This window comes from Euleptes europaea, chromosome 18 (genome assembly GCF_029931775.1).
Source record: "Euleptes europaea isolate rEulEur1 chromosome 18, rEulEur1.hap1, whole genome shotgun sequence".
Classification (NCBI taxonomy): Eukaryota; Metazoa; Chordata; class Lepidosauria; order Squamata; family Sphaerodactylidae; genus Euleptes; species Euleptes europaea.
In genome coordinates, this window is record NC_079329.1 from 23,238,549 (window position 1) to 23,250,007 (window position 11,459).

The 11,459-nt window shown below is 45.1% G+C and overlaps 1 protein-coding gene across 2 annotated transcripts in view; it reads left to right on the forward strand.

Annotated features, from left to right (window-relative positions):
- Positions 1-8,262, forward strand: part of MPP2 (MAGUK p55 scaffold protein 2) — a 65,945-nt gene extending 57,683 nt beyond the window's left edge. For both annotated transcript variants that reach the window (XM_056863199.1, XM_056863200.1), the window contains exons 9-12: positions 1,077-1,238; positions 2,864-3,066; positions 6,440-6,568; positions 8,086-8,262. In XM_056863199.1, coding sequence (XP_056719177.1) covers positions 1,077-1,238; positions 2,864-3,066; positions 6,440-6,568; positions 8,086-8,262 — 671 coding nt within the window. The remainder of the gene's footprint in view (positions 1-1,076; positions 1,239-2,863; positions 3,067-6,439; positions 6,569-8,085) is intronic.
- Positions 8,263-11,459: the final 3,197 nt, after the last annotated feature.

The following is an 11,459-nucleotide window of genomic DNA, read 5'->3' on the forward strand; positions in this document are numbered from 1 at the left end:
TCTCAGGTGGCTTTTGTCCATGCTGGTCCTGTGGTCTCCAGCATAGCCTTTTTTGGATGGTCAGAGGGGACCACCTCCTCCCTTTTCTATAAGTGGAAAAGCTGGCTGGATCCTGTTCTTTGGCTGGATCCTATCTAATGAATCCTGCAAGGAAAGATTCATGGAAATGGGTAGGTTTAGCCTGGAGAAAGGAAGGCTAAAGGGTAATGTGATCACGCTCTTCACATACCCGAAGGGCTGTTCCATGCAAGAGGGGAACATGGTTCTCTGCTGCTCTACTGGGTACCAGGCTAGATCCAGTGGGCTTATGTTACAGGATGGTAGACTTCAGTTAGACATTAGGAGATACATTCTTGATGGTAACAGCAATTCAGCAATGAAACCATAGGGGTCAGTGGGCTGTCCCTAACTAGAGGCTTTCAAGCAGAGGCTGGACAGCTAGCAATCAGGAATGCTGTAGCACTGGGTTTTCTGCATGGACTAGGCAGCAGGACTTAGGGCTTTTCCACATTCTCATTTTCCTCGCTTCTAAGTTCCTGTTTCTTCGGGCGGGGTGGGGGGGAGGTCAGTTCAGCATATGTTTTCCTGCCTCTAGTGGTTGGTTTGATATAAAACACATTTCTATGTAGCATAAAAACCTGCACTTTAAATCTGCAGGGAGATATGCTGGATTTAAACCTGTTTCATATCTAATTGACCACTAGAGGGAGCAAAACATGTGCAAAACTGTGAAGGGGGACCCCCTGAAGAAAAAGGAATTTAGAAGCGAGGAAAATGAGATTGCAGGAAAGACCTTATATGACTTAAGAAGGAGAAAGTCATTGTAAGCTGGTTTGATTCTTCCTCAAGTGGTAGAGAAAGTTGGCATAAAAAAAAACAAGTACTCTTACTTGGTTTTTAATGCCAACTTTCTCTACCACTTGAGGAAGAATCAAACCAGCTTACATTCACTTTCTCCTCCTCACAACAGACACCCTGTGAGGTAGGATTTACAAGGCTCCTTTTAATTTGAGGACTCAATAACCAACATTCCTCTGCCTTCCAGTGAACTGCGATTTCTGTACCTTCTACTGCAGAGTTTGACCGCCATGAACTCTTGATCTACGAAGAGGTGGCACGCATGCCTCCGTTCCGCAGGAAAACGTTGGTGCTCATTGGCGCCCAGGGGGTTGGCCGACGCAGTCTTAAGAACAAGCTGATCATGTCTGACCCGTCTCAGTATGGAACCACCATCCCATGTAAGTCTTGGCCCCCCTGCAGTGGTGTGGGGAAGTCCATCTTAGCCTTGAAATGGATCACCGTCAGGTTTATGCCACATAGTTTACCGTTGTATTATTTCAATCCTATCCCCTTTAGGGGGAGAGGGGGTTCAAAGCAGGCTCCATCCTCTGAGAAACAAGCAATGATGGGTTGACTTTTCAACTCCATCACACTGAACTAGCAAACATACATTTCAGAGGAGCGAAGACATGTTGGTCCAAAGCCAAATGCAAAAGCCATGTAATGTATTCCAACCACACTCACACAGAACTGTTCTCTCTTTTGACCTTTTGAGGGGTTCAGTGCATGAGCGTGTGGCATTTTTAAACAACTGGTTGGTTCATCAGTTCTGGGGGATTGAGGGTCTGTTGATGGAACCTGTTCTAGTATAATAACCACTTTGAGCCACTGGTGTCACAATCTGAGGCTGCCACACCATGGCGGGTAGAACAAAGCCCTGCATGCACTGAGGTTTAGTGTTGTACCACTTGTGATTTCCAACATCCTTCTGCACATGCCAACACTGCATGATGGCCTCCGATCAGTGCAAAGGAGCAACTACTCTGCCTGAGCTGGCTGTGTAAACAGTTGGTAGAAAGTCTCTTCAGTGTTAGCAGAGAGCCACAAACCTATCTGACCTAGCATTGCCGTTGGTAGGGGATAGATAATCTCCAGATTCATGCCTCTCTCTTTGTTTAAAAAAAGATTTTTATTTCATATCAATAAAAATAGAAACAGAAAATAGAAAAATTCAGAAAAATGAAAAATAGTCTAATACATTGGAAAAAAAGGTTCTGGGTGGACATACATTTGATTTGATAAAAATTACAATATTTTTTCTATCTTATAAACTATGTTATGCCAACTTTCTAGCATCTTAATAATAAATCCTCTTAGTTTTTTACTTGCTCGTTAATTCTCTATATCAGTGGTTCCCAAAGTGGGCAGTACCACCCCCTGGGAGGCGGCGGAATTACCTAGGGGGGCACTAAGAGCCAAGAGGGCAGCAGGGGGCGCTAGAGGGCAGCAGGGGGGGCTTCAACTGTGTTGTTCACTAATTTACAATAGATCAAGCTATGGCACCAGGCTGGCAAATTTGGTGGAAACTTACCAGGATTTTTTTCCAGACTTTGAAGAGCTGGTACCACTGGATCAAGTTAATCAGTTTTGTTGAATAAATTTCAACTAAAATTTTTTAATTTGATTTTGAATTTTTATTGTTATTATCTTCTTTAGTGAGTCATGTAAACCCCTATTTTGAATAGTGCTTTTCATAGGATAGGGTAGGGGGCGCTGGGATTGAGTTTGTGGAACCAAGAGGGCGGTGGCCCGAAAGGTTTGGGAACCATTGCTCTATATTGTTAGTATTTTAACAGTAACACAATAATAGTTGCTTTTACTCCATATTCTACTACTTTTAACATTAGCGCTAATTGATTTTTAAATTAGTATCTAATGCTTACGACTCTCGAATAAAATTATATCCAACCATATGCAATGATACAGCATCGTATGAAACATATAAATAATAAAGCTGCCAATTATTTTGAAACTCTTCACACCAGATTCACGCCTCTTGTTTAATTCACTGGCTTTGTTGCAGATACTTCCCGAAGGCCCAAGGAGCACGAGCAGACAGGGCAGGTGTATTGCTTTGTGACGAGGAATGAGATGGAGGTGGACATCAAAGGAGGTCGCTACCTGGAACACGGCGAGTACGAGGGGAACCTCTACGGGACCAAGATTGACTCCATCCATGAAGTCATCGAGTCAGGCAAGATGTGCATTCTGGATGTCAACCCACAAGTAAGTCACTCTTTCTCCCCCATTTGAAGATTTGAGATGGAGGGTAAAGTAATGGAGCATAAGAACATAAAAAAACATAAGAAAAGCCCTGCTGGATCAGACTAAGGCCTATCAAGTCCAGCAGGCTGTTCACACAGTGACCAACCAGGTGCCTCTAGGAAGCCCACAAACAAGATGACTGCAGTAGCATTGTCCTGCCTGTGTTCCAAAGCACCTAATAGAACAGGCATGCTCCTCTGATCCTGGAGAGAATAGGAATGCATCATGACTACTCATTTTTACTTGTGGCCATGAATAGCCCTCTCCTCCATGAACATGTCCACTCCCCTTTTAAAGCCTTCCAAGTAGACACAGGAACACAGGAGAAGGTTCCTGTGATCTTATTCACCAGGAGGACATGCCCTTGCTGTGCAGCTAAGCCCTCTGCATGATCTATTTGGACTTCATCATCATTATAATTTCTATGTCCAGAATTAGAGACTACTATTAGGGTTGCCAACACCCCACCCCAGCTGCTCAAGAGCGGGGATCACACGAGCAGCCGCGATCACATCATTTCTGGGTTTACCTAGGGTTGCCAACTTCCAGGTATTAGCTGGAGATCTCCTTCTATTACAACTGATCTCCCACTGATAGAGATCAGATCACCTGGAGAAAATGGCCGCTTTGGCAACTGGACTGCATGTCATTGAAGTCCCTCCCCTTTCCAAACCCCGCCCTCCTCAGGCTCCACACCATAAACCTCCCGCTGGTGGAGAAGAGGGACCTGGCAACACTAGTGTACTCCTGGAAGTGCCGCATCGCAGCTAGTACCTGGAAGCTAGAAAAAACTAAGCACTGGCACTAAATAGACAAGCTGTGGAAAAGAATAGTACTAGGCTCTTCAAAGTTCAACAAACAACATGTATTAGATATGGTGACAATGTGAAAAAGTGCTAAACATACATCAAATAGTACACTGGTAACAAACTAACGAACAAGGCAGAAACCCGCAACAAAGTAGCTCTTCTTCTAAGCTGATGAAGCTGCCTCCGTGGCTGTGAAAACGCAAAGTACATCCAGATGGCGTTCCCACTCTCTCCCGTGTCTGAGTGACGCATTTAGAAATCTGTAATAAGTTTATAACAAAAATATGAGAGTCCTATGTGACCAACGATAACTTTTGTTCTGTAACATCTTGATAGTAGCTTAGAAGAAGAGCTACTTTGTTGTGGGTTTCTGCCTTGTTTGTTTGTTAGTTTGTTACCAGTGTACTATTTGATGTATGTTTAGCACTTTTTCACATTGTCACCATATCTAATACATTTTGTTTGTTGAACTTTGAAGAGCCTAGTACTATTCTTTTCCACAGTACCTGGAAGCTGACAACTCTAGTTGGAAATTGGATGCCTGTCTGCATGGACCATTGGTTTGATCCAGTATGGCTACTTATTATTTCACTGGAAAAGAAAATGTTGCAGTTCAATAGTTGGATATTTTTACTAACTTAAAAAAAAAAGTTTCCACACTTGGCCTCGAAAAGCAGCCGCCACCCTCTTCCATCCCCCCCCCCCCAGTTTTGCCAGCTCTGGATTTCAAAATACCTGGAGATTTTTGGGGTGGAGCCTGAGGAGGGTGGGGTTTGGGGAGGGACTTCAATGGGGTATAATGCCACAGAGTCCACCTTCCAAAGTGGCCATTTTCTCCAGGGAAACTGATTGGAGATCAGTTGTAATATCGGGAGATCTCCAGCTACCACCTGGAGATTGGCAACCCTACCCCCCACACATACTTTTTGCATTATCTTGAACAGTCTATTCCCTACATCATATTAGAACATCATACATCATAGAACGTCATATTCCCTATTACTATGTATGGGTGTGAAAGCTGGACAGTGAAGAAAGCTGATAGGAAGAAAACAGATTCCTTTGAAATGTGTTGGAGGAGAGTGTTATGGATACCGTGGACTGCCAAAAAAACAAATCAGTGGGTTATAGATCAAATCAAGCCTGAACTGACCCTAGAAGCTAAAATGACTAAACTGAGGCTATCTTATTTTGGTCACATCATGAGACGACAAGAGTCACTGGAAAAGACAGTCATGCTAGGAAAAGTTGAGGGCAGCAGGAAAAGAGGAAGACCCAACAAGAGATGGATGGACTCAATAAAGGAAGCCAAAGCCTTCAATTTGCAAGATCTGAGCAAGGCTGTCAAAGATAGGACATTTTGGAGGACTTTCATTCATAGGGTCGCCATGAGTCAGAAGCGACTTGACGGCACTTAACACACACACACACAGAACTGTCTAGAGGTAAAGCAGTGAACTACCATTGAGTCTTTTACCAGTAGGGCTGCCAACCTCCAGGTACTAGCTGGAGATCTCCTGCTATTGCAACTGATCTCCAGCTGATAGAGATCAGCTCCCCTGGAGAAAATGGCTGCTTTGGCAATTGGCCTCTATGGCATTGAAGTCCCTCCCCTCCCCAAACTCTGCCTTCCTCAGGCTCTACCCCAAAAATCTTCCGTCGGTGGCGAAGAGGGATCTGGCAACCCTATTCACCAGTAATTAATTCCAGGCCAGTGAAAGGTGAACTGGAAAGCGGTAGAAACACATTCGATGCTCAACCAGAAAACTTCCACTGTGAATGCACCCCATGTTGCATGCCGCTTCTGGCACATGGGCGGCATGATGTCATACCGACGACAGTTCCTTTTTCTTCCCTCTTCCTGCCCTGTCTGACAGGGTGTTAATTCAGAAAGCACAGTCTGCACCATGGTTTAAATTATTTAAAAGCGACCTTAGAGCCTGGTATCTAACTTTCTAACTGATTTCAAATTATAACCTTAGAGCTGCGTTTTCTGCTCTAAGCTTTGAAACTATGCCAACAGCCTTTTTAGTTGGGCGGTGCAAACAAATCCCCAAGGATCAATGCTTGTGTATCAGCAATACCCATGTGCAGGAGGATTTCCCCCATTATTTATTTCATTGTCCACTCTATTCACGGCCCAGGATTAAGTTTCTTGATGGGCTACTAGGGGGTACAGACATCCACTCAGAAAAGGAGAAAATCATAGTCTTGCTGTCTGACTCCAACGAGTATATTTCTCATAGAACATCTTTGTTTGCTCTGGCAGCAAGAAAAATAAGAGCTAAGGTAGTTAGCTCTAGAGCAGAATCCCACAAATGATGTTGTTTTTGGTAGTTCATATCAATGATAATTCTACTAGATTTTATTTTCTTATACATGTCTTTTTTTTAACATTGTGCTACTCTGTGGATGATGTTTTGTGAAGGCCTATGGCCACATACAAATAAATTCTACTACCACTACACTAAATTCTACTACCACTACACTATTCTTTCCTCTTCCATTCTTGAATGCTTGGACAGGCCGTGAAGGTTTTGAGGACTGCTGAGTTCGTCCCCTATGTGGTGTTCATCGAAGCGCCAGATTTCGACACGCTACGGGCCATGAACAAGGCAGCTCTGGAGAGTGGCGTGGCTACCAAGCAACTGATGGTGAGGTCCTTCATTTGCCAGCAAGACACTGGGAGGATCTGTGCACAGACCCCTCTCGGCAGCATTTTTGGGCTAGGCTTTGTTGGGGATTAGATAGCGAGCTTCGTTACATGTCAGACAGACAAGGGTTAATATTGATTGTATAGAATGCTGACCAGTTCTATAAGGTGATGTAATCTCCAATGTGTTAGTTAGCTATTGGTCAGTGTTAGCTTCATTGAATACATGCTTGTTGTCACGTACACAAGTAATCTGCATTTTACTGCTTTCCTTTTTCCTTTGTGTAGAAGAGAAAGCAGTACCCCAGTTACCTTTTGAATCTCATCCAGAGAAGATGGGATTTTTCTATCTTTTTGAAATGCCATATGTTTAAGCTTAGTAACTGCCAGAACCTTTCTGGCATGTTTAGGGAACATAGCTATGTAGAGAGAATTTGTTGTTTCAACCTCCCGTGAACCTTTTCCCTAATTTTAGCAAGTAAAGATTGTTTTTACCAAGACAAAGGGATTTTGTCTATTCTTGAGTGCTTGCGAATTAATTGACTTTTGCTAAGCCATAATCAAACGATCCTAAACCTCTGATTAAAGACTCTTTCCATAAGTGGAAGGTCAAAGAATTCAACAGGCTTGATGCTAAATGGCCGCGTGACGCGGCCACTGTTGGTTTGAGCCATCCCAAGGTAAAGCACAGAGCTGCCCATTTAAATCCCATTTAAGATCACAATTGCTTCATAAAGGGCTCGTCGGCATTAGCCGTGACCCAGGGACTTCTGGCTCACACAGAAGTCTTGTAATGTATTTCCAATGTTTAAATTTAAATGGTGAAATAGCCATGTTATACGCAATATATAAGGCCATTGCTTTACAGCATACCTTTTACATGTATTTCTGGATGTGTCTCTATAATAATTGTAAATGTATGTATGACCACAGAAGAAGGCCACATAGTCCAAAACACGTCTGGTTATTTATTGGTCATTTACATGGTTTTTTATCATCAACTATGTGAGATCACCGTGGCACAGAGTGGTAAGCTGCAGTACTGCAGTCCAAGCTCTGCTCATGACCGGAGTCCGATCCCGACGGAAGTTGGTTTCAGGTAGCCGGCTCAAGGTTGACTCAGCCTTCCATCCTTCTGAGGTCGGTAAAATGAGTACCCAGCTTGCTGGGGGTAAAGTGTAGACGACTGGGGAAGGCACTGGCAAACCACCCCGTAAACAAAGCCTGCCTAGTAAACGTCGGGATGTGATGTCACCCCAAGGGTCAGGAATGACCCAGTGCTTGCACAGGGGACCTTTACCTTTATGTTGGAAAATTAGCAACTATTTTTATATATTCTTTTAATTTATCAGCCTGCATATCAGGCCCAGTGTTTTTACTTCTCTGCACACCACAGAATAAATAATAACCTTATTTTGTTATAACTTTCAGCTCAACTCTTAGGTTCTCTGTCTAGTTTAGGTTGAGTTTTTCTTCTTGTTCTTCCCTTTTCATTGGTCCTTTTGGCAACCCCTCCAGGACGCCGACCTGAAACGGACGGTGGACGAGAGCTGCCGGATCCAGCGAGGCTACGGGCATTACTTCGACCTCTGCTTGGTCAACGACAACATGGAACGGACATTCCAGCAGCTGCAGCAGGCCCTGGAGAAGCTGCACAGTGAACCGCAGTGGGTTCCCGTCAGCTGGGTGTACTAGAGGGGAGTTCCTGCTCCTTCCCTTCCGGCCCCAGCCTCCGGCGGCCTTGGCTTTCCCCACCTCCCTCTTTGGCCAAGGAATCCGGACTTTTCACCTTCTCCCCATCAAATCTCCAACTTGGCAACCTGTTCCTTTTCCAACACGGGGCTCCCAGAAGTCCAGCTAATCCCGCTGGGGCAGAGTTGGCTTTATTAGATTTTTTGTTTCTTTTTCAAGGACGGTGCTTCCTCAGTCCATTCCAGACAACCTCCGGCTCACCGAGAACTGTTTTCTACTACTGCCACAGATAGGTAGACGTCCTCTCTTTTCCCCGCATCACAAACGATGGGAGGTCCTTTCATGAAGAATCGAGTGAGCAGGGCTACCAAATACCCACAATGCCTTGCAACATCTCATCGGGATGATTTTTGGTCGCTGACTGGGTCTGAAGTCTGATGGGGCGGGAAGATGGCATCTCTCTGGCCACAGCTAACTCACTGCCAAAAAAACTCTGCTGGATTGGTGGACCCGCTCTTGATATTGCCAAAAGAACTGCCAGGCTGTGTTTCTTTTCCGCTAAAAAATTGAAAGGAAAACAAAAAAGGCTTGCCTCCTCATACGCTTGGTTTGTGCAATATAGGGTTGCCAGCCTCCAGGCACTAGCTGGAGGTCTCCTGCTGTTACAACTGATCTCCAGCCGATAGAGGTCAGTTCACCTGGAGAAAATGGCGGCTTTGACAATTGGACTGTATGGCATTGAAGTCCCCCTCTCCCCAAACTCCACCCTTCTCAGGCTTCGCCCCAAAAGCCTCCCGCTGGTGGCGAAGAGGGACCTGGCAACCCTAGTGCAATACCACTGCTCAATTAGGGGGGTATTAAAGGAAACTGTGGATACGTCCTTACAAAGCTTGCAAGCCCTTGCGAATGAAGACGGGACAGGATGGCCTTATGATAGGAGCTTTGGTCTGGACTCTAATGCCGATGAATGCAAGTCCCTGGCTATGATCCTAGGTCACCGCCGCACTTTGACCGCAAATAGCTCCCTTGGCCTCAGTTTTCCAGTCACTAAAATGGGTCTAACTTTTTACATTTATTTACACCACATGGGGGAGATTTGCAAAGGGGAATCCCTTGTAAAGCCTGTAGCAGAGGAAGCCCTTGCTTAGGACTGGAAACATGGGCAGGTTTGCGGCTTTGGAAAGGTTCTGCTGGGTAGCCCGGTGGGCAGGCTGGCAAGGAAAGAAACTGGGGTGATGTTTAATTCTCCCATTCCAATATCTTGTGAATATGCCCTGCCTGTTACTGGGAGCTGCCCCTTTTTGTTCATGTGATCTCTGCGCTAGTATTCCCTGATTACTTGTCTCATATTTTTCCTGCTGGATCACACTGCCTCCAAATGGATCCCATTGGGTTGATGGGTAGAGCGAGGCTTTCAGTCCCTAAATTTTGGCTTTCCCTGCAGTGTTTCCAGATTCCAGAGTTCTGCTTTCTCCTGCCAGGACCAAGGATCACTACCTCACAAACTACGGCAGCTCTTAATGGCGGCAGGAGCCGCTGCAGGACAAGGGCAGATCCCCGGACTCTAATTTTCACTGCAGGATTTTTTTAAAAGGAGGGTCTGCTTTGAGGGGTCTCCCACCAATCCATTTCCCATTGGTTTACTTTTTTTTTTTACGCCAAATCCTATTTTTATTTGTAGAGGCTAATCAGCGTAATGGTGGCTTTGGGGGGGGGGGAGAACATTAGGTTGGGAATGTTTCCTGTGCCAGGCAGAATGATACGGGACAAGGGCCACGTGATCTTTTTTTTTTTTTTTTAGATCTGTGATCATTTTTAGATCGGCACTTTCTTCCCCCAGAATGTTGTAACCAGATCATTCAGTTGCTGCAGAGGTCTGAATAGCAATAACGTCACCTGCTGGTAGTCAGCAAACAAGCATGTGGCACCCCTTCAGTGCTGTTCTAATAACTCTAAAATGCACTTTGTACAAAACGGGTGGTGGTGGGGGGGAGAGAATATTGTTCAATGAGCTATGAGCACTCACTGCTGGGAAAGGGTTGTGTTTTTTTAAAGAAAGTGTTTGTATTTTCCTGGGATTATGTGCGGGGCGGGGGGCACTGAAGCCTCCCACCCATTGGAAGGAACATTCCACTATTGCAGTTCGGGGATATGTCATTGGACACTACACCACAAAACCTCCAGAGTTACTACTGTCATAGGTTTTCCCATGATGTTTGCCAACCTCCAGGTGGGGCCTGGATATCTCCCAGAATTACAACTGATTTCCAGGTTCATGGCCCGTAGCTCCACCCCAAAGCTGCAGGAATTTCCCAACCCAGAGCTGATAACCCTAACCTGGGAGGGGAAGAAATCTGCTCTTTATTTTCTGAACTGCGGATTCATTGTTGCCTGATAGTCAACGAGAGCTTGCAGTCCCCCTTTAAGAGAACCCACCTTCTTTTGTCGTTTGTATGGGGCAAGCAGGGAGTCCATAGGGAGGGCATTTGTTCCCTTGCCCTGCCCTTTCCAACGTTGACTTGCATCACTGAATTCCCTTTTGGGGATCCTCAAATATTCCGTGTTATCAGGACCTCGATTATCCCTACATTTCAGAGCTGCTTCTGTTTTGAAACAAAGGGCAAAAATGCATGGTCGCTTTAGCCTCCTTTATTCCCTGTTTCAGCCAGGATTCAGCCAGGATCAAATGCATGCGTTTTCGCCGAACTTGCGTTTGATCCTGGCTGAAACAGGGAATAAAGGAGACTAAAGTGACCATGCATTTTTGCCCAAAGTCTTTTATTTTTTATTTTCTTCTGCCCATTGCAGAATACCTTTGGGTAGCAGATGGTGGACGCTCTCGTTTTGCTGGGATGCTCTTTTCTCAAGCAATGCAGAAACCCTTCTGAAACACAGAACGCAAGGATGGATCCTTAGATTCATTTCCCTTGCCATTGTCTGTTGACTCTGGCCTTATGCCTCTCAGTTTCTACCACCAATACAGTTGCTCGTGCAAGGGGTTATTTCCGGCGGCGCATGTGGAAATGCCCCATGGATGGATGACTAGAGCGATCCTGTACCTTCCTTAGTTGCATAGAAAAGGGGATTTGGACAAGTGAAGTTTTCCCATTCCCCATACCACCCATATTGAAGAATTGCATTTGCCATAGTCCCCTCTTCTGCACTTCCCTTAAAAGCACAGGGATCCCTCTGTGTGCATC